At 40.3% G+C, this 24,296-nt stretch overlaps 1 protein-coding gene across 1 annotated transcript in view; it reads left to right on the forward strand.

The window, feature by feature from the left end:
- Positions 1-8,836, forward strand: part of LOC102827151 (chromosome unknown open reading frame, human C11orf58) — an 18,752-nt gene extending 9,916 nt beyond the window's left edge. The window contains exons 2-5 of the mRNA XM_006865789.1: positions 2,160-2,243; positions 5,835-5,895; positions 7,560-7,669; positions 8,362-8,836. Of these exons, the coding sequence (XP_006865851.1) occupies positions 2,160-2,243; positions 5,835-5,895; positions 7,560-7,669; positions 8,362-8,592 (486 nt within the window). The 3' untranslated portion in view covers positions 8,593-8,836. The remainder of the gene's footprint in view (positions 1-2,159; positions 2,244-5,834; positions 5,896-7,559; positions 7,670-8,361) is intronic.
- Positions 8,837-24,296: the final 15,460 nt, after the last annotated feature.

A 24,296-nucleotide genomic window follows, 5' to 3' on the forward strand; every position in this document is an offset into this window, starting at 1 on the left:
GTAACCACTACGCTACCAGAGCTCCTTTAGGGAGACTGATATTCACATGTTCCTTTACACTAATTGATTCCAAGCCTCTTCAGTTCTTATCACTCTTCTGCACATGGAAAGACCAATAGCTGCACAATTGGCAGCTACTCATGAGCTTTCAAGATCCCAGATGCTATTCACTCAACCAGGATGTAGAACATTGTTTTTGTAGTTAAGCCAGTTGACCATGTGTTCCCTGAGACCCAGGCCCATCAACTCATTGTCTTAAGATATGTGATAATAATCTAGGAAATTTTCATAATTCTTTCTGCTATATGCTCCACCACAGTCATAGTTGTGTTTGCTGGAAAGGTAAATATTCATATACAAATATGCTCTTTTAAACTAAGTATATTTGTGGGATATATAAATATATACATCTCCCACTCTTCTTTCCTTACCCATTCAGCCTATGTCTCAGTCCATTATCTAGGCACAGAATATTGTTGTTCCAAGGTTATGTATACATCTGTTTACCTCTATCCCCTTTAGCCTTTGCATACTTGTATTTTCACCTGTCTTCTGTAACCCTCCCTCTTGTATATTGCCCTCCCCCGTCTTGTGCATTGCCCTTCCCATCACCCGAGCTAACATGGGTCTTCCACCCCTTGTAACCAGCACAGAATGTTTTAATATGGAAACCTTTATAATAACGGTCTCATACAATATTAGCCCTTTTGTGACTGAAGTAATTTCACTCAGCAGAGTGTCCTGAGGTTCATCCATGTTGTGAGGTGTTCACAGATTGTTATTTAGTGCATAGTATTCCATTGTGTGTATGTACCACAATGTTTGTTTATCCTTTTTTCCATTGATGGGCACTTAGGCTGTCTCCATCTTTTTGCTATTATGAATAGTGCTGCAGTGAATATTGGTGTACATAATATCTTCTCTTGTTCTGGCTCATATTTCTTATGGATCTATAAAAAGTAGAGGGATTGCTGGGTCATATGGTAGAAGGAGCTCTGGTAGCATAGTGGTTACGAGTCAGGCTGCCGACCTCAAGGTCAGCAGTTCAAAACTACCCAGTGGCTCCGCAGGAGAAAGGTGAGGCGTTCTGTTCCCGTAAAGATTTACAGCCTCGGAAACCCTCTGCCAGGGTCACTATGAGTCAGAACCGACTCCACAGTACTTAACAACAACAACAACATAGTATTTCTATTTCCAAGATTCTAAGGAAGTGTGCCGTACTGTTTTCCAGAGTGGTTGAACCATTTTACAGCATCACCAGAAATGTAAGAGGGTCCCAGTCTCCATACCCTGCCAGCATTTGGTTTTAGTTTTTTAAACTTCACTGTTAATGCTGGTGTGAGATGATATCTCGTTTTGATTTGCATCTCTCTAATAGATAATGGCAATTCTGGTGTGGTGCTGTGGGTTAATGCATCAAACTGCAAAGTCGTTTGAACTGCAAGGTTGGCAGTTCAAGCTCACCAGCTGCTCCTCAGAAACCCTATACAGGGTCGCTATGGGTCGGCACCAACTCGATGGCACTTAACAACAATGGATAATGATCTTGAACATTTCTTCGTATGTTTGCTAGCCCTGATGATCTGTTCTGAAAATCAGCCATTGAAAACCCTATGGAGCATTGTTCTATTATGACACAACTGGAGTTGCCATGAGTTGCAATCAACAACTACAACTGCTTTAGAATACCACTAAAACAATTTCATTTTATTTTTTTTAACCTTAACCAGCAACCTTGTAGGCTTCAAGGTTCAGAATACTAGGCGCTGTCAGCTTCTCCAGGGCTCAAGGGCAGTGGTTCTCAAAGTGGTTCCCATCTCCATAGCAGCAGCAGTAGCATCACATAAGGAATATTAGAAATTGGACCGACCTGCTGAATCAGAAACCATGGAGATGGAGCCCAGCAGTTTGTTTTAACATGCCTTCCTGGTGATTCTTCGGCAAGCAAATGCTTGAGAACCACTTCTGTTTTGAGGTATTAGAAAAGGAGTGTATTTTAATCTGAATATAATGCATATGTCTAATTCTTAAGCAAGAACAATGACTGTTTTTTATGAAAACTGATAGAAAAGGAAAAAAGCTAGGGAGTTAAAGGGCACACTCTAAAATGTTAACTAAGTTTTATGTGCAAAATTAATCCTGACTAATTTCTTTTCCAGCTTGGATCTAGCAATTGGGAGGCAGCAGACTTAGGTAATGAAGAGAGAAAACAAAAGTTCCTGAGACTCATGGGAGCAGGAAAGGTACGCATCAGCTCATTTGCATCTTTATCTTTTCTGTGAAAATATGCCCATTTTTCTGTATGCTAAGTGAGGACTGAATTCACCTGGATCCCATTTTCCTGTACGATATGATTTGTACTTTGGGAAATTGAACAGACCTAACCTAGTACTTTTATAGTGCTATAAGCATGGCACTGCTAACCACAAGGTCAGCAGTTAAAACCCACCAGCCACTCCTCAGAAACCCTGTTCATTGTCGATATGAGTTGGTACTGACTTGAAGGCACTTAACAACAACCTAGTACTTAAAATTTATGTTATTTCTGACAGAAGATATGAAGGTAAGTCGGAAAGTATTGCTACTACAGTTCATACATGCACAAGTCTATTCCAGAGAACACATCTCTGCAATCAGTGGGTGGCTGCAGACAAGTTCTCAGTAATGTACATGTTACAGCCTTGTTAAAGTGCTTTCAAAGAAAGGTCCAGTCAAAGCTGCTTACTAAGGGGAACTGCTGCTGTACCAGTTAAATTCAAGGCAGAGAAGTCAACTCAGAAGGTTACGGTAACTTTTTTGGGATTCCAAAAGTGTTAAGTGTCATCGATTCGGTTCCGACTTAAAGAACCCTGTATAAAGGTTCCAAAGAGCGCCTGGTGAGCCTGAACCAAGCAGTTCAAACCTATCTTGTGGTCCCATGCTTTGGAAACACTGTACACTATATACTTCAGAAGTATATAGACATAAATGGAGGATATGTTGAGCAACCATAGCTTTCCATTTTGTTATTTTTGTCTAATTAAAGGATTTTATGGCCATACTTTGTTATTCTATTTTTATACAAGTTAACTCTTTAGGAACAGAGATCTCTACCAAAGCCAATTAGAAAGCTCCCTTTATCCCTTGAAGTAGTAGTCAATGGAATACCCTTTGTCAAAAATGTAATTAAAATATATTTAGTATATTTTTAATGTCTGTCATTTGATTAATGTGTTTATGTAGAAGTTATAAAATAATAGGTGCCAGAAAAACACTGCTTGTTGAAAAATTTACTAGCAATTCATTGTTAAATGCAAATATGGTGGTTTCTAAACATATTTTTATGAGCAAGTAAAGCTAGTTTCCTAGGAGCTCTGGTAGCGTAGTGGTTACAAATTGGGCTGTGAACCACAAGGTCAGCAGTTCAAAACTACTAGCTGCTTCACAGGAGAAAGATGAGGCTTTCTGCTCCCATAAAGATTGAAAACCCTGTTCAGGGTCGCTGTGGGTCGGAACCGACTCAATGGCACTTAACAACAAAGCTAGTTTCCTAGTATCAATCTAAAAGTCTTCCTACAAACCAGATTTAGATGAAGTGTAAAGCATTTTATTAAGATATCTTCATTCAGTGTGTAATTTGTCATAGGAAGTATTCTGAAGTTTCTCTTGGTTCTACGTGAACACCAGCTGCTCCTTGAAAACCCTATACAGGGTCGCTGTGGGTCGGAACCAGTTCAATGGCACTTAACAACAACAACATATCATGTTACTCCTGGTGTGGCGCTATGGGTTAATGCCCCAGACTCCAAAGCCGTTTCAACTTCAAGGTTGGCAGTTCAAGCTCACCAGCTGCTCCTCGGAAACCCTGTACAGGGTCGCTATGGGTCAGAAGTGACTTGATGACACTTAACAACAAAACAACAAATATCAAGTTAACGGAGTCCTGATGTGGCACTGTAGGTTAATGCACTGGACTGCAAAGTCATTTGAACTGCAAGGTCAGCGGTTCAAGCTCGCTAGCTGCTCATCGGAAACCCTATACAGGGTTGCTATGGGTTGGAATCGACTCAACAGCATATCAAGTTAACAGTTGAGGGTTATATTCAAACAAAGGGTGTACTACATAGGTAGAGCATCCTAATGTAAAATGTAGATGTTTGGCTACCAGTAATATTCTGTTTACTTTAAATTTGCTAGTAAAACCAAGGTTGTAACTGTGATTTTTCAGGTGGACTGTTTAGATTATTCTGCTTTGTGGCCAGGTTATCTTCCTAAATCCTAGCTAGCTACCAAGAAAATCTTGTTGGTCATATGGAGAAGCAGCTGGGAGAACGAACATAGACAGATAGTGTAACATCATCATCATCGTAGAAAAACTTAATGCCATTATACAAGGGGGCTTTAAAAGGTTGTGGAAAATTTTTATCTTTCCATTTCATTTTTCCACAAACTTTCGAAGTCCCTTCATAGGTAATACTTAGGGTATATTCATGGATGATTGGTCAGAGTGCTTTGTACAGTCACAGCTAATCTCACCATTGCTCTAGGTTTTAGTGAATTATTTACTTTACCTTATAAAACAAATGGGAATCATAAAAAGTGGCTAGAGGAAGCGGTAAACTGGGGAATTATGTAGCCTCATCAGTTGATAACTTTGAATCAGATTAATATTTATGTTATATAGTATTGTTTTAAATTCTGTTCTTTTTCAGTTTGAGGTTGGGTGTTTATTGGCATCATAATAAGGAGCTAGTTATGTGATTGTGATATGTTGTAAATTATATTAATTTTCATTTTATGTTGTACATTAGCATTGACCGTCTGGCAGTAACGAAAGTGGGAAGCAAGGGTAATGCTGGCTGTGATGATTAAGGTTGTGTGTCAGCAGGGCTAGGCCGGCATTCTCAGTGGTTTAACAGTTATAATGACAGTGACATAGCGTTGACAGATAGAGCTCAAAACTGGCAGCTTAGAGCTAAGAAGTACTAGTGTATAGTTTCTGGGAAAGGAGTTTGGCAACGCCATTCTCACTGCTAAGGGTTTTGTTATCTAATGCTACTTCTTCAGTGACTTAAAGCAAAACAAATGCTTTTTTTTTTTTTTTTTTTCATAAAAAGTAAGATCTTCAGATTTCTTTCAGTTAGTGAAAAAAGGTGGTAGGCCTTTTGTAAAAGTGGCATAAAGGAACTTTCAAAAAGCAGAGGATACCTGTATGTTCCCAATACGGCCCATCCTGTTTAAAATGCCGTGATCTCTATATTCGTAACTTATAGCCCTTCTTCCTTGCTCTATTTCATTTCTTTGCTTTTAAATGGTAATGGTGATTACCCCGTCATACCATACTATTAATGTGCTTGCTTTATTATCCATCTCCCCTCCCCTATCCTCACCTCCATAAAGACGGCTATTAAATTTAGTCTTTTTTGAAACTATAGATGATGGTTACGGGAGGTGGGGAGGAAAAATTGTTCAGACTAGAGGGTAGACGCATGTTAACACAGTTGACAGGGCGGGCAGTATACAAGAGAGAGGTTAGCAGAGGAAAGATGAAAGTAGCAGGAGACACAGGGAAGAATGCAATAAATAGATACAGTGAACAGAAATACAGTTAACTGTTGGTACATGGAGAGGACTGCAACCATGTAATGAGGCAAAGCATAGGATTTACCGAATGTAAAACTGGTAATCTGCTCTGTAAACCTTCAGTCAATAAAAAGTAATAGAAATGTTTTTTAACTCTAATTTCATCTTTCTTCACTTGTATCTAAAGGCCTAGAATAGTCAAACACAATAGATACTCAATAATTATGCTAATTGTCTCAAATTCTAATACATCTTCTACTTTGTTATTATAGAAAGAACATACTGGTCGTCTTGTTATAGGAGATCACAAATCAACGTCTCACTTTCGAACAGGTGAGAAAGTAAAATATAATTATAGTGGAGGTGCTAAATTTGAAATGAAATATTTGTACTTTACTTTGAGATATTCTCACTTTAATCATTAACTGTGTTAATGATTGAAACATTGGGATTGGAAAGATATAGGACATAAACATGTTACATATGTCATGTAAAGATTAGTGTGTATTTTAATTCAAAAAATTAGCAAGTACAAATCAGTGATATGCGAACCTCTTTCGTCATTTTTACTGACTCAACATGTATTTTAATTATGATGTTTTGTGCCTTGTCAGCTGTGCTATGTGTAGTTTATAGTCTTTAAAAATTATTTTATGGTTGCTAAAACTGTAAAAGTTTATTGTGTTTTTTTGTTTGTGGTTTTTTTTTTTAGTTTATTCATTAAGGTTCTGAAATTTTTGAAGAATAATAAGCTAGTTGTGTAGCCTGGAAGTTATCTCTTATTTAAGGGGAGATTTTTTTTTAAATAAAATCTAAAGAATGGATTTGGAGTCTGGTGGGGCGCTGTGGGTTAATGTGTTGGACTGCGAAGTCAGTTTAAACCACAGGGTCAGCAGTTCAAGCTCACCAGCTGCTTCTCAGAAACTCTATACAGAGTCACTATGGGTCAGAACCAACTCAACAACGTTTAATAACAACAGAAAAACTGGATTTAGATATGAATTCAATCTGCTTAAAAGTAAAAATATTTTCTATTTAAAATTTACCATAGTTGTGGACATTAATAACAGGGTGTGGTGTGTGATTTCGATTATATTTAACAAAACTTTTAATATAATATTTAAATTCTCCTTAAAATAATCTAGACTGTATAGCACATTTTTTTTTTTAATTAAGTTTTTTAATTTTGTGGTGCTAAAACCATTATTTAAAAATTGATTTAATTTTTTTTCTTTTTTTAATGTCCCTGAGCTTTACAGAATAGAAACATAGAAATGTTATACATCAGAACCTCTAATGGGATTGTTAATGTGCTGGTTCTTAAGTGATATGTTTGTAGGTGTTTGTTTAATTTATCTCATAACTTAGAATATATATCAATTTTCAAATGTTGTATAACACAATGATTAAATTTCTTTTGTTTCTGTACACTGGTAGGCAAAGAAAGACATAAAGGAGAGCTAGTACAAAGTCACTTAGCTCTTCTGAACAAAAGGGCCTACCTTCACTATTTCTATTTGGACAGAAGCTTTTGTTTATCGGACATTTTAGGTAACTAGGAGAAAATGTTCACTTTTAGGAAAAAAATCATTTAGTATACTATAAACAGGCTGAATATTTAATACTCAAAACTCTTAGTAATTAATGTTTAATTATTTAATGGCATTAATATTTAATTTGAACTTCAGGCAGCTCTTTGTGAGACTCTCTTTTTTAGATTGTCAAATAGAAAAATACAGGTTCTTCATCTTTTATAGTTTTCAGTTACCACAGAAGTATTAATAAATATATCCACCAGTTATTTTACTGTCTGTTAGGTAGCCACCTGGGATATAGAAACTTGTCCAGAGAATCCATTGTAAAATTAGTTACAATTACAGAAATCAGCCCTGAATATAATAACATCTTTATTATGGGTTGTTGTTTGGTTTTTTTTGTGTAATCAAATATTTTTGTTAATTTGACTGAAACATAACCAAAGTACACTGGACCTGCAGGGGAAGAAGACAAGAAAATTAATGAAGAGCTGGAGTCTCAGTATCAGCAAAGTATGGACAGTAAATTATCAGGAAGATATCGACGGCATTGTGGACTTGGCTTCAGTGAGGTAGTAATTAACTATTTTAATTGATTGGGAAGATAATTTTTACAATTTGATATCGTTTGTTGCCACTTGATAATCATTTCATTCTATTAATCAAGAATCCTATCTGGAATACTTGCTTTATACGGTTATTTAAAATATATATCCATTTGGTTTGCTGTGTATAATCCAAAGATTTTGGGTGGGAGAGGTATTTTATAAAATATATTTTCTAATGCCAGCAAAATATAAATTTGGTTTAGATCATTATTAGGGCCCCTTCTTAATAAGTATGCCCAAAAGTTAGGTTAAATATTTCATGTAAGCTTAAAATATTGGTGTAGAATTCCTTCTCCATTGTTTCTTGAATAAATTTATGAATTAATGTGAAACTTCTGGGCAATTACTTCAAAGAATAAAATATACATAACAGCGGTAACTGTTTTCCACATGAAACTATAATACTGGGGTTTTTGTACTAGGAGGAAGGAGGCTAGTGAGTGGTCCTTAGTGACCTTTTGTAAGCCAAAAATCCTACTCATGGCCCAATATTTAAAGCAGTCCTCAGTTCATCCCCCCCCCCCCCCCCCACACACACACAGCTTCTGATCAAATCTAGTTTTAAAACTATGTGACAAAAATTTGGGCCTTTTCCAATTTTTGTATGAGGTGACTGTGTTTATAAAAAGAAAGAGCATGTTGGTTGCTGTTTTTAGGTAGAAGACCATGATGGAGAAGGTGATGTGCCAGGAGATGATGATGATGATGATGAGTCACCTGACCCTGAAAGCCCAGATGACTCTGAAAGTGATTCCGAGTCAGAGAAAGAAGAATCTGCTGAAGAACTACAAGCTCCAGAACACCCTGATGATGTGGAGGATCCCAAAAACAAGAAGGATGCAAAGAGCAATTATAAAATGATGTTTGTTAAATCCAGTGGTTCATAACTCCCCAAACACTTAAGTCTTTGTATTAAAAGTAAGCCTTATTGTTATAATGCACAGTGGAGGACTGCTTATAGAGCACAGACCTTTGTATTATAATTTTTAAAAAGGCCCTTTTAAAAAATTACAAAGAGTGTTTGCTTTCAGATGCCATGGGTTACACTTTTGTGGGCATGACTATAACCATTTTTGTAAAGAGTAAGAGTTGTATAAATAAGAAATAAATACCGTACTCAGCATCCTTTCATAGTAGCATTATCAGCCCTCTAATCTTACCTTCTTACCCCTTCTAATGCAGTTAGAGGGGTGACATTTTTGAAACTGGTAATGTTTTGTGGGTCTTTTTGTTGTGATAGCATTTTATCCTTTTTTGTTTCTTCATGTTTTTCTCTTATAAAAAGTTTATTTGAGACTGTGATATGTTCATGAAAAATATTCTTTTATTATACTTTGTTGTAGTAGAATTATTCGTCATAGATATTTCTCCTTTCAATAACAATCTAATTTAAGGTTGTCTAAAGATTAGATATTTAGTTACTCTTACTGATTCGGCTCTACTCTTTTGGACCAAAGCAACATAAGAACAAGTACTTTCTTGTTAGGATGGAATTACAACTGTCATAAATCTATAATATTATGACCCCAAGCAGTCTTTATAGAGTTTAAATTATATATTAGATTTTTAAAATAAATTTTGGCCAATTTTTACAGAAGAAATTATTTCTGTGATCATTTGGTCCTATCTATTTAGGATTATGTAAAACTGATTTTTTTTGGACCTTTGAGGTGTACTGATGTGCCTAAAGTTGAGTTTTTTTTTTCACTAAGGCCTAAAAAAACAGCGATTTCCCACATTAGGTTGTGACATCTTTTGTCTCCATTATCTAAAAATTAGGAACAGGCTTGTTGAACAAGAAATTCTCATCATTTTATATCAGTACTGTTAGAAATATTACTTTCTCATTTTATTGCTGTGTTTTTTGGTGTTTTTTTGGAGTAAGATTGGAATCATCTAGCTGCTGTTAACTGGTTGATTCATACAGCAGAGTAATGCAGACTGCACTGTGGGCTAGTCAGTGATCTTTGAATAAGTGGGTCCAAAAGTATATTTCGTACTGATGTTGAAAGGCTCAAGTCACATCTGTTTGTGAACTGGACTACTGTATGTTTAGATGATTAGATATGTGTTAACGTGTTGGAATTTTCTTTTTAATTATTCCTCTGCTGCTCTGAAATTTAAATGTGTTAGAAAAGTAGCGACTAGAACAGCTAATATTTCTGGTCTTAATAATGGTCCATCTTGATAGTCTTTGTATGTTAGACCCTGAAGGTTTTTTGTTTCTTGGGAGTTTTTTCTCCCTTAGTTCTCACGCAGTTTTAAAATAGATGCTGCCCCATATAGTAAACTTTTGAGTCGAGGAAGAGTAGACAGTGCACATGGCATTTAACAAACAGTTGGTTTAAACAAATTTGACTTCAACACAATTTAGGCTGGCTGCTGATTTTCAAATGTGTAGCCTGTGGAATTGATTATTTCAGATAATTTATGTAGAAAGGAAAGGACTGATTATGCTTAAGAATTGAAGAGGGAGAGATCAGTATTACTCTTTTTTTTTTAAGTATTGTCATCATTTCATTGTTTCAATAGGCTGGGTTATTTATAAATAAGTAGAAGAGCCTTCTAAAGTGACAGCTACACTGGAAGAATGTTTTTCTTCATCTTCAAATTGAGAAATTCTGATTTCAATTCATGTACTATTGGACATTAATATATAATTCAGGGTTGGAATAAATTTAGGTCTATTGGTCCCTTGTGGCCTAGTGTCCTGGCACTACTTTAAATGTGATGGCTGTTTTTTAAGCATGAACAGCAGGTGTTTTGTTTTGTTTTTTTTCTTATTAAATCACAAAAAGTATTAACAGAAGACAGATGCCATGCCATCTTGATACCCTCACTAAAAAAAAAAAACTGCCAAGTGGAAAATACAAATTATTTTCATGCAGTGAAATACAGTATTCTGTGAAAAATTTATATCAGTAACTTTCTATATCGTAGATCATTTCAGGTATGAAATTATCACGATAGTCTTTCTATTGAAAAGAATGTTTCCAGAAAGATAGATTCAATTTTGTGTGCATTAGTAAAAGTACTCTCATCTATAATTTTTTTAATCTGCAAGAATTGTAGGTACAGAAAGAAAGCTTAGAGTGATTGTACCTGATTAAAGCATAGTTTGGTTGAGAACAGAAACATAGGTCATGTTCCTGGAGTAAATTTTGGGGAAATAAACAATGTCAGCTACTTGGTTTCAGTGACCATTTCGTACTCAGAGGACTTTTTGTTTTATTGCTTTGTCTCCACCACACATCCAGCCTTAATCCCTGAAGTCACTGATTTAGAAATCTCCCCTCTGACTATAATACCTCTTTTCATTTATTCCTGTGAGTCTGGTCACTGGCAATCTGTTTTCACCTTCATAAGCCCTATCTAGATTTTTTATTTATTAATTCAGTACCATAGTTGTTACTAGCCCAAATAACCCTCCCCAATGTAATATCTTGCTGGAAAATTCCAACCCTAGATATAGATATATCTAGTCCCCTACAGAGCATTCAGGAGAAAACTCAACAAATACACAAATTGCTATTACTAAAAATTACTGTCAGTCACCCACAACACTGTTATCCGTACTATTTCCTCTAACCTAGTTGACTATTGTCATTAAAACCTCTGTTCTCAAACTTGAGACCTTCTCATCTTCACTGTTAATATGCTGTTACCTTCTAACTTATAGAGAATCCGTAAGAAATTCCTTGAGCTTCTGCCTACTAAATCCACAACCTGCAGATGTGCCCCACTGTGCTCTAGGTCCTCTTGCAGTCCTACTACCTTGCTAAGTGACCTTGAGCACAGCTTGAGCTCTTTGGGTCACCTTTTAGCAGGATCACAGTAGTAACCACTTCATGCTTAGTGTGAGAAACAGAAAAGTGTAAACTGTTTAGCACACTGATGAGCAGTAAACATGCAAATTCTAGCCACTGAGTCCCTTTCGTTCCCTCCCTCAACTCATTCTATTAAGGTTCTACCTGCCCTTGATGCAACTGCACAGAATGCTACTTAATACTTAAGCCCATCTGCATAGTACCCCCCAGTCAGTTCTGACTCAGCGACCCTCTATAGGGTTTCCTCATCTTCTAGGGAACCGTGGTGGTTTCCAACTGCTGACCATGAGATTAGCAGCCCAACTCATAACCACTACACTACCAGAGCTCTTAGTAGTCAAGTGAACACAGTCCTCTTGTGCACGTGAGGGGATTCAAAAGGAAATTAATATGGACAATGCAATTGTATTTGTCTCAAACCATTTAATCTTGAAATTTTTGCTATTTCTTTCACAGTAGCCTTTTTCCCCCTGAGGAAGGCAATCTCAGCCATCGCAGATCTTAAAGATGATTGTCCCCACAAGTAAAAACATCCCAGGCTTTGAAACTGTTGATGGTACAGCCTGAACGTTTCCTTTTGTAAATCAGACGGGTTCCAGTTATATATAAGCCATCAATAAAATTGTTAAAGTGCTGTCGATTTCTAGTCCATTCCTACCCATAGCAACCCTGTATAGGGTTTCCCAGGAGCAGCTGGTGAGCTTGAACTGCCAACCTTGAGGTTCAAATTGAGTTTGCAGCACATAAAACCACAGCACCAATTTGGCTTATATGTAACAGGAAAGGTGAACAGATTGCTGAATTTTGGCCTATAATTCCAAGAGTTCATAGGGTTAAGTGAAGAGTCAAACAAATTTGATCTTTTTTCAGTGCTTTCATCTGTAAATGGAAAGAATTGAGATTGAACATTGCCTTTTAATTTTGGTTGACTTAAAGCATGATCTAATGAATATAGCCCTGTATCTTTAAGAGTGCCAATCATGAAAACGGAGTGCCCTGTTTAGAAATTGTTGCCATATTCCAGCTTGAGCACGAGAGCATGAAAGAGGGTAATGGTGGAAGCAGTCAGAACCATGTACTTTGAAAGGAGAGCCAACAGAATTTGCTGAGAGATTGAATGTAACACTTTACATTCAAGAATGAACACTTAAAAGAAAATTGCCTAGATGGGAAAAACTGATTTTTAAGTGATATTCTTCCCAGGAATTAGCAGGATTTTCAGGTCAAAGAGGTCAGACTAACATTTTTCTCATGATCCAGAATTGTGTGTGTGAATCACTGTAGCCCTGACAATGTGCTCTAGGACTAGACTCTCCTGCTAATATCACCACCCTGCAGAAGCCGGGCTAGCGTGCTTGCTCTGGACAGCAGCAGCGGCAGGCTGCTGCTTGTATTCTCATTTCATATCCAATGCTTTTCCAGCTCCTTCACCACTCTTATTATAGTTCCAGTTCTCAGATGTCTCCTAGTTTTGTTGAAATAGGAGTTTGTACTTCTGTTTCTCATTCTCCTTGTTGCTTTTGGGTGGTTTCCAAGAAAAGAGAAAAGATTTGACTTTTCCATATCCAAATTGGAAGTACACATTAACTTTAATGCCCAAATTACTGTGGTTTGAGCCCCCATTGGCTTGATTTCTGAACTGCAGCTCCCCACCCCACTGTCAGAAAGCATCCCACAGTTAAATGTGGCATGAGAAAAACCAAAGGAATAGGTGCTGTATGCCCACCACACGTACCAAACAATGTCTTCCCTGTTCCTCTTCAACTTCCAAACCTGCTGTTCACTGGCCCCAAAGCTACTTCAAGTAGCCTAACTTCCGCTGAAAACGGTACTGCTTCCATATGGAGACATTTTGCCTGTCAGTCTTCAAATCACATGAAGCCATTTCCCAAAGTACCAATTATATTCAAAATCAAAGGGGAGTCCTGAAAACAGGCTCCTAGAGTTAATATGCTAAACATGAATCTTAGCTTTAAGCTCCCAAGTAGCCTAAAGAAAATACCACATTTTAATTCATACCTCAGGTCAAACATGCTTTTATCAAGCAGATTGTCGATTGGTATTAAAATCCCAAATGGAACATATCATCTGGATCTTATCTGAAGTATTGTTCTTAGGCCCATGGTTCTCTACCAACAGTGATTTTTACCCCCAAGGGGATATTTGGCAATATCTAGAGATCATTTTGTCACAACTGAAAAGGGGGAAGCATCTCCTAGGGAGAGAGCAGGACCTCTGCATAACATCCTACAATGCACAGGACAGACCTCCACAACAAAGAATTACCTGGCCCCAAATGTCAACAGCATTGAAATTCAGAAACCCTGGCCTTAGACCAGATAGGAAATGTCCCTCCCTTAGTGCCCCCCACATTAGAGTGTACTACATATCGCAAATACATAAGGTTGCCAAATACCTAAGCCACATCTTAGAATCAGATGCTGAGCACTGGCAGAGTGCAGAATATAGACCCTGAAACATTGAACTTTGTGACCAGGGAAAATCTCCACATCTTGTGAGGACAGGAGAGTTTGAGTAACTTTAGTAAGAGAAGGGACATTGAATCATCAACTCTTAGCATGGATCCTGCTGCGGGAGAAAGCACTGGACTGCAAGGTCGACAATTCAAAGTCACCGACTGCTCTTTGGAAACCCTATACAGGGTTGCTATGAATTGGAACCGACTCCCAACAGCAACAAAACTTGGATGCAATGTATTCTTGCATAATGAGCTATCATTTCCCAAGAATAGGAAATAGAAGCTAGAGTAACATTCAGGGTGAAATCCGGAGTCCCTGAAAGAAGAGAGCAAAGGGGGGTGGGGGAGGGGAGAATGGGAAAAAAAAAGAATGAGGAGACCTCTGGGGGTGGTACAAATGGCTACTGCACTCGGCTGCAAACCAAAATGTTGGAGATCCAAGTTCACCGAGAGTCACCTCAGAAAAAAGGCTCGGGGATCTACTTCCAAAAAATCAGCCATTGACAACCCTACGGAGTACAGTTGTACTCGGACAAGCATATAGTGCCATGAGCCAGAATCAACTTATCAGCAATTGGTTTGTTTTCTGTTTTTAAAAAGAATAATATGGAAAGATACCAAAGAGTCCCCAAATTTATTGCTAAATGAAGCACATGTAACATGAACCCAATCCTGGAAAAAGAGTAAGTTTACTTGTCATTGTTGAGTACTGTCGAGTTGGTTCCAACTCATGGCAACCCTAACTAAGCACAACAGAATGAAACACTGCCGGGTCCTGCATCAGTCTCACAACATTTGTTACGTTTTAGCCCATTGCTGTCATCTCATTGGGGATCTTCCTCTTTTTCACTGACCCTCTATTTTATCAAGCACTGTGTTCTTCAGGGACAGGTCCCTCCTGATAACATGTCCTAAATTATGAGAGACAAGTCTCAGCATTCTGGCTTCTAAGCAGCATTCGGACTGCACTTCCTCCAACACAGATTTGTTTGTTCTTCTGGAAGTCCATGGTAATTTCAATATTGCCCTCCAACACCATAACTCAAATGCCTCTAGTCTTCCACATTGTTCAACTTTCACATGCATATGAGGTGATTGAAAATACCATGGCTTTGGTCAGGCGCACCTTAATCTTCACACTGACATCTTTGCTCTTGAATACTTTAAAGATGTCTTGTGCAGTAGATTTGCCTAGTGCAACACGTCGGTTAATTTCTTGACTGCTGCTTCCATGAGTGTTGCATGCATATAAAGACATTCTGTATTATATATGCCTGAGTGTTTAAAAAAACAGAGCTAAAATGAATAGAGAGAAATACTGTTAACTGATGGTACATGGAGGGGATTATAATCATTGTAATGAAACAAGGTATATGATTTTTTTCATGTAAAACTGATGATCTGCCCTATAAACTTTCACTCAATTCACAATAAAAACTTAAAAAAAAAGAGAGAGAATGGGTGAGAATTTTAGCAAGCCGATTTGAGAATCTTTACAAATCCCAAACAGGATAAAGACAAAATCACACCTAAACCTATCCTAATAACAGTTGTTAGTGCCATCGAGTTGGTTCCAACTCATAATACCCCTATGTAGGGTTTCCAAGGAGTGGCTGGTCAGTTTGAACCACCAACCTTGGAGTTCAACCTTGTAGTCTAAATCATTATCCGGCAGCATCATACCAGGACTCCATAATACCAGTGCTATGAAACACAAACCAGAAAAGCAAGAGCAGACTAAGGAAAAATACCTTCAGTGGAGCAAAAAAATGAAGACTTTTCTATGGAAACAATGAAAGCTAGAAGACAATGTAACTATAATGTCAAGCAGCACTGGGGAAAAATAACGGCTGAAGGTACAGAAATTTGTATAAGCCAATCCACACAGAGATATGAAAATCAAAAGAAGAGAAAACATTAGGTGAAGGCCACATTCAACTCAGACTTCCTGAGACCATTTAAACGTTGGTGATGGCAACTGGACCCCCAGCTGCAGCAATGTAACAGGGTGAAGAAATCACATCAGTTTAGAGCTGTCAAGCCGGTTGACTGAAGAAAAGAGTACTTACTATTCCCCTAATGGACTATATCCAAACTCAAACAAAACCCACTGCCATCGAGTGGATTTCGACTCAACGGTCCTATATAGGGCAGAATAGAACTGCTCTGTAGGGTTCCGAAACTGTAATCTTTACAAAAGCAAACAGCCTCGTCTTTGACTCACAGGGTGGCTGTTGGGTTTGAACCTCTGGCCTTGCGGTTAGCAGCCCAATGCTTAGCTCACAGCACCACCCTAAACACCTGTTTAAAGATACCCCTTGAGTCTTTGGATAGCTCCTAAGTGGTACAGGAATAGGGTGAGAACCTGCTCTGCGGAAGTCCTGGTAGGGTGCTGCAGGGCAATCCCCTGGACTGCAAGGTCACTTTCAACCACAAGGTTGGCAGTTCAGACCCACAAGTGGCTCCTCAGAAACCCTACACAGGGTGGTTATGGGTCATAATTGACTCGCAGGCACTTAACCACAGCATGAAGCTGCTACTCTTGTTGTCAAGTTGATTCCTACTCATGGCAACCCTGTTTCTGAGGCTATAAATCTTTATGGGAGCATAAAGCCTCATATTTCTCCTGAGGAGAAGCTGGTGGATTCAAACTGCTGACCTTGCCATTAGCAGCTCAACGTGTAACCCACTATACTAGCAAAGAACAACTGTTTGGAGATGGAGCTAACCAGCTTCTCTCAGCCACAACTTTTAGAATGGGCAATTCACCATGAGGGAGAAAATGGTACCAAATACTGAGTCCATGCTCCCTGCCTGTCCTGTGGTAAATGGTTTCATTCAATTTCAGTGCTTTGATGGCGCTCCATGCTTCCCAATAGAAGGGGTTGTTGTTGTTGTTGTTGTTAAGTGCTGTAAAGTCGGTTCCGACCCATAGCGACCCTAGAAGGGGTATGTATGTATATATATGTTTTTTAACTTACCTTTCTATTGGTTCTCAGTGGGATCGTTGATTCAAAGCAACCTTGTACAAAATTGCAGAATTATTTTTTTCCCTATAAAATAGTTTTGGGAGAAAAATGTGAAGAGCTAGAGATGTATGTAACATGTTCATGGATTAAAAGACTCAGTATTGTAGAGATGCATATCTCTCAAAGTAATTTAGATGCAGGCAGTTTTAATTCAAAAAGAAAGAAATCCAATGGGGCAGGGAGGAGGATGAAACTTGGCAAGTTGGTTCTAAAATTTGTAAGGAAATACCAAAGGCCAAAAATAGCTGAGACACTTGTGAAGAATAAAAGCAAAATAAAAGTCTTGCTTTTCTGGGTATTAAAGCTTGAGTGGTTATGAGTTTGTCTGCTAACCTCAAGGTCAACAGTTCGAAACTACCATAAAACGAATTACTATCATGGAAGTAAGATGAGGCTTTCTGTTCCCATAAAGATTTACAGTCTCGGAAACCCTATGCATGGCACACCATCACGACCACCACCATCACCAAAGCTTGATATGGAGTCCTGGTGTGGTGCTATAGGATAAGAACTGTACAGGTAACCCCAAGGTTGGCAGTTCAAACCCACCAGCTGCTCCTCGTAAGCACTATGCAGGATTGCTATGAGTTAGAACCAATTTCATAGCACTTAATAATAACAACAGTAAAGTTGCAGCAGTAAAATACTGTGGTTTAGGCACAAAAAGCAAGTAAACAATGAAATAGAAAAGTCACAAAATAGCCCCAAATACTTGCACAATTACTTACGACAGGAAGACCTAGAGGATGCAAATGCTTAACATAGTTGGCTGCTAAGCAAAAGGCTGGAGGTTCAACTTTATCCAAAGGCACCTCAGAAAAAAGGCCTGGTAATCGACTTCCCAAAATACCAACTATTGAAACTTTATTGAAATTATAATGGAACACAGCTCTACTCTGACACACACTGGGTCACAATGAGTCCAAATCGACTCTATAGTTGCCTTATGATAAAGACAGCACTGTATAGCAGTAGCAAATGATAGATTCTTCAATAAATTCGATATCTATATGGGAAAATGAAATCTGATACCCATTTCACACCTTTATCTAAAAATCAGCTCCTGGTGGACTGTAGGTCTAACTGAAAGGCAAATCAACAAAGCCTCCTAGAACATTTTGAGTGCCATAGAGTTGGTTCTGACTCATAGAGACCCTGCGTAGGGTTTCTGAGGCTATTAATCTTTGCGGGAGCAGAAAGACTCGTATATACATATGGAGTCTTGGTGTGGTGATGGAAGATAAGTACTGGTCTGCTAGCTGAGAGGTCAGAGGTTCAAACCTACCTACCAGTTGCTCCTCAGAAACCCCATAAAGCCATGAGTCTGAAGCGACAACATATGTGTATATGTGTGTGTGAAGTGCCATTGAGTCAGTACATAACAAATTATCCCAAAATGTAATGACTTACAACCAACATTTCTCACAGTTTCTAGTCAGAAATCTGGACTTAGCTGGGTACCTGTAGCTCAGGGCTATATAATGAAGGTGTCAGTCAGGGCTGGAACCATCTCAAGATTTGACTAGGTGAGAGACCCACTTGCAACTTCATTCTTGTGGCTGTTGCAAGCCTCAGGTTCAGACCACACACAAGGAAGGGCATTGTAATACAATGACGCCAACAATCTACTCAGCTGGGTTCAATAATTCATTGCAGTGGGCACCCGGAACTCAGACACCATGCTCAGAGTTTTTAGGTGGGGAAGATAACAGGTTACAATTCAGGGGTAGAAATGTTCAGGGCACCATTCTTTCAGTCTGAACAGCCTCTCCTCTGCCATCATGCCCACAGGTGGGCTTCTCGCTGGCCTCTGCCCTGTTCTGGCAATGTTACAAAGTTCTTTTTAGGGCTGCTGATACATGCCCACAGGACACACCACTCCACCCCAAGCCTCAGCCAGAAGGTACTCAGCTCTAGCTCTGTTGGTTAGCAAACCCAGTTCCCCCACATAAGTGCCTGGAGACACCCCACTCTCCACATAAGCCCCCTCCCCAAAGTCACTCAACTTTGCTTGTCTCATGAACCGGGAAACCCATGCTATGTCATGCTCAGTGAGCCAATAAGCTTGGGGATCATTTGTTAAGGTGTTGTTAAGTGCCGTCGAGTTGGTTCCAAGCCATAGCGACCCATATAGGGTTTCTGAGGAGCAGCTGGTGAGCTTGAACTACCGACCTGGCAGTTCAAATGACTTTGCAGTCTGACACATTAGCCCACAGCGCCACACCAGGACTCATTTGTTAAGTTGTTGTTGTTGTTAAGTGCCGTCAAGTCGGTTCCGACCCATAGCGACCCTGTACAGGGTTTCCGAGGGTGTAAATCCTTACGGGAGTAGAAAGCCTCATCTTTCTCCCGCGGAGCGGCTGGTAGTTTCGAACCGCTGACCTTTAGCAATATATAATATACTAATTGGAACTTAAAAAAAAAAAAAAAACTCTAGTCATATTGATAAATATGTAATTAGTGCTGTGTAGTGAATTACTTCATGTCTTTGTAACTCCCACCAAACACCTTTTTCCTGATGGGTCTTGGTAAAAAGGTGGAGAAGATACTGATAAGATGATATGATTCAGTTGTAACTATTAACAGAGTTCCTGTGATTGTAAAAACCTGGAACTCTAAATTAAGTATGAAATGAGACCATCTCAGAAGTAGGAGGGGGGTTTCATTACCATCAAAGAAGATGAGCCAGGACTGGACCACGTTCTTTGTACCCACATCCAAGCTCACTCCTGTGGCTAGTGCAAGTCTCAGGTTCTCACTGGCTTTTCGTGTCAGGTAAGTCTCTCCTCAGTTAGCTCACAACACGGCTTCCCTTATAGTAAGCAAGTGAGAAAGTAAGAGGGTACCCAAGACAGAAGTCAGAGTATGTTTGTAACCAAATCTTGGAAGAGTCATCCCACATCTTCTATTATATCCTATTCATTAGAAGTTATTTATGAGTTGCTAGGTCCAGCCCACACTGACAAGAGGATTACATAAGGACATGAATACCTTCTGGAAGGGATCACCAAGCACCATCTCAAGGTTGCCAGTGACAGTGAAGGTGTGGAACAATATATAGTGGAAGTAACTGCTTTGGGAAACAGTGTTGTATTTTCTACTGAAGTTGAAAATGCATGTATCCTAGGGCCTAGCAAGTCTACACCTGGGTATATACCAAAAGAAATATGAAGGCATGTGCACACCTAGAAACATGCATAGAAAATGATTATAGCAACATGGAAAAAAAATACAAAATGACCTTCAATAATAGAATGGGTAAAGAGCTGACCAATTTCCAGTGTTCATACCGTGGAATATTATACAGCAATCAAAATGCATGATGTGCTGTGATAAGCACTGGATCACAAGTTCGGCAGTTCAAACCCACCAGCTGCTCCTTGGAAGTCCTATACAGGATCGCCATGAGTTGGAAATGACTCGACAACACTCAATAACAACATAGTTACATGAAACACAAATGAACATTCCATGGGGGGAACGCTGATTTAGCTATGTTTACATGTTATACTAAAATGTTTAGTGAAAAAAGGCCAGGCACAAAGAAATGTCTCTATCACTCCATCTGTACACATTTCAGAAAACAAAATGAAACTATAGTATTTAGCAATGCCTGCTTAGACAGTAAAGCAATGGAGGAAAAGCAAAAAAGTAAATCCTTTATGGAAAGGGAGGACTTACTGAGGCTAGAAAAGTCCTGCTGTGGCTCTGTAGGATAAGCACTGGGTCGCAAGGTCGGCTGTTCAAACTCACCAACTGCTCCTTAGAAATTCTATGCAGGCTCCCTGTGAAACAGAACCGACTAGACGGCATTCCACCACAGCGCTGAGCATGAGGGCGTGTTTCTAGCCTGAGTGGGTGGTTGCACAGGTGTTTGCTTTCTGACCCCTCACTGGTAGTAGTTACAGTTCTCCATAAAGAAAAAGGCGCACACTAAACTATGCAAGCCAGCTTCCTATTCTCCTGCGGTGCACAAAGGGCGACTGAGCAGAGGGCCTGGTGTGAGTAAGTGCTCAGTGCACAGTCAGCAGCTATCCACTTGCAGGGCTGACATTCCCATAGTCTCCTGCCTGCCTCACCTCTTGAAGGTGCCAGGCACTGGAGAAAGGGGAGGCAACAGAGCCCAGCCTGCCATTTATGGCAGGGTTTGGTCCAGAGCAGGGGAGACCCTTCTTCCTGCCCGTGGGGAGGGGGCTTACTAAGGGGGTCTTGGGGCCAGGGTCAGGGGTGGGAGCCCTGTGGTACAGTCTTTGAAGGCCAGCTCTCAGGCAACCCACCTGCCCTCTGTGGTTTCAGTAAGGACATAAGAAAAACCTCTCTAGCCCCCCACCCCAGAACTTCAATGAAAAGGTCAAGGGAATTTTCCTCCCCTTTAAACGGAAGGAATCTTTCTTAGGCCCAGAAAGAATTATTTATCAGGTGTCTGCGGCACTCCTCATGCCTTTAGTGCCTTTACGGGGGCCCAGCCAGGCTCTGAGGCACAACAGACAACTTTATTCCTGGAAGCTCAGTTTATAGACCAACTTCAAAGCCCTGGGTCCTCAGAGCAGGCATGAGGTTCCAGTTTGGGAATTGACATCAAAGGGCCGCTCACAGGTTGATCTGCTATCAGGGTGGGTGGACAGCCACAGGGCTGCAGGAGGTGGGCTCACAGAAGCCGCCTGTCCTCAGCACCTGGGGAGCTCGGGGAAGCAGCCGCGGAGTGGAGTGGCCGGCTTACTGACCCCAACTTCAAAAGCCCAGGACCACTGCAGGTGGCAGTCAGAAATGGCCAGCAGAAGATGGAGGGCAGAAGACTATGGCAAGGAGAAAAGGCATAGTAGATGACCCCAAAGCTGTGACTCCTGCCCAGTCAGGGAAAGGAGATGCAGGTATAAATGTGGACAAACCACCGTGAGCCCTGCTATTCATAAGGATCATGCGTGAGGGTAAAATCAGTGTAGTGACCATTTGTTCTCATGCCAGGGACTGTGCCAGAGGAGTATCTCCTTTACCCCTCATAATCCCCCATGTAAAGTAGGTACATTATCATTCTCATTTTCAGTTGAGGAAACAAGCTAAGGGAGGTTATGTGACATCTACAAGGTCACAGAGCTAATAAGGATGGATTTGAGTTCTCCAATCCCTGCTCCTACCCACTGTTCAAGAAACAAAGATAAGAAACTAGAGAGTACAGTCTAAACCAACAGATCATAGCATTTACAGGCAAAGCCATCGAAACAAGAGAAACAGCTCCCTGCCAACTGGCCTTAACTTCTATTGGGGTTGTGGGAAACTTCAGAACTCCAAATAGGCTCCCATCTGGCTGAGTCAGGTCTGTTTAAATCTCCACCTCCGATCCCAAGTAGACAAAAAAAGCCTCCTGGGCCCTTCACTCATTCGTTTAATAAAGGATTTGTTAGCATGTTATATGTGGTACACATTGTTTAGGCACTAGGGGATAATACAGTGAACAAGACAAACAATACCCTTCATGTCAGAGTTTATGTGAAATACTTCAGGTCAAGCAGGGAAGAATCTGAAGGGGGTTAGTGTTCTTACAATTGTGGGCCAAAGGTGGACCCAGAGAACTGTTTTATTACTGTGATTCTCACCTTACATTGACTCTGTGAAGCTGGAGATTGGCAAAGACAAAAAGGATTATGCTGAGATGCCCACATCTGGGTTCTTTTGGCAGAAGTCCTGATTGTCCAGCTTCTCAAGGATGGTTCTGCCTTTGAACACAAACTCTGAGTCTAGGAAGGGGGTGCTTTCTAGACTAAGAGGCCCCCAAAGGTACAGACTTGGGCCAAGAGTTCCCGGGGCTGTGAACGTTGAGCACATCTGGAGAACCTCATTCATGGGGAGATGGAGGCTTTGTGAAGGCTCTCAAGGCCTTGGGCCAGGGTGGCAAGATGGACCACTGCTAAGACCACGGCCTACACAAGCAAAAGGTGTCAGATCAGTTAAGGACTGAGATGCAGGTCAGGGCCCAGTGGGAAAACCACTGCCAATGATGTGTGACATCAGCCCAGGGAGTGTGCCGTAGAGGGCAGTTAAGACAGCTTTTGCCAACTCTGACCTCAGTCAAGGGACTTTGCCTCTCTTTCCATCCCAGTCTCAAAGCAGACTATGAGGGTGAGTGAGGACAGAACCCTTGTCTATGCCAAAGAGATCCATCTGGGCAGCCACGTCCTTACCCCCTAAGCGATTCCCAGTGAGCTCAAACAGGTAGTTTCTTAGGATTGTTTCTACGTCGACTTCTCCAAATCCTGGAGGTTGGCCTCCCTCCCAAACCATGGATTTCCCCTAATGGTAGGTGCCCCCCAGCCACCACCCAGACCCCCCCCCCCTTGCGGGCCTGTCCACCCCCACCCGTTAGCCCTCTCTCCAGGCTCATCTGCATTGAACATCTCTTGTTGGGCCTTGGAAGAGAATACTCAACAGACTCATATTAAAAATGCCCTTTAAAATTCAAACGCTTTGAACTAAAGAAATACCTCGATGAGTTTTCATGGAAAGTTCAGCTCCGCCAGTTCAATTCACTACACTTAGATGCACCTTTTCAAATAATAGGGAAAAAATGTAACAGGGTCAGACCCAATCAATACGCTTGTTCAAACAGAATTACGGGGACTGTGATGTGCACACATTTTGTACTTTGCCTTTGTACCCCACCACTAGCTCTGAAGAAAGGTTTCTTTGCTGGGAGAGCAATGAAAGAGGTAGCCTTTTGAGTGGAGGCAGCAAAGCAATGGCATGTTTACTGGGTGGGGAGGGGCTGCCATTTTTCATGTCTTCCTCAGCTCCCCATCTCTTTGTTCTTTTCATAACAGTGTGCAACTCACATGGGCAAAGTCTATCACATACCCTAGCGTCTGCTGCTGAATAGGAAGCAGGGTCTCCCAGCATTTGCCTGCCATGCATGTCTCAGAAATGTGATTTGTGGATTAGATAAATAATTTGCTTCTCTTTTCTCACCCTTGGTGAGAACACAAAAGGACTCACCATGGAGCAGCAAGTACTCCATGTGGTTGTGGGAAATTTCCAAAACCCCAAATGGGCTCCTGTGTAGCTGAGTCAGGGCCTGCCTGCCCTCTGCCTCCAGTCCCAAGTAGACAAAGAAAGCCTTCTGGGTCCTTGGAGAATGAGTGATTTGGTAGCAGATAGTGTGTACCCATCATTGGACTGTAACCTACAATGTTGTTTAAATGCTGTCGAGTCGGTTCCAACTCATAGTGGCACTGAATAGGGTTTCCAAGGAGCTACTGGTGAGC

This window comes from Chrysochloris asiatica, unplaced genomic scaffold (genome assembly GCF_000296735.1).
Source record: "Chrysochloris asiatica unplaced genomic scaffold, ChrAsi1.0 scaffold00083, whole genome shotgun sequence".
Classification (NCBI taxonomy): Eukaryota; Metazoa; Chordata; class Mammalia; order Afrosoricida; family Chrysochloridae; genus Chrysochloris; species Chrysochloris asiatica.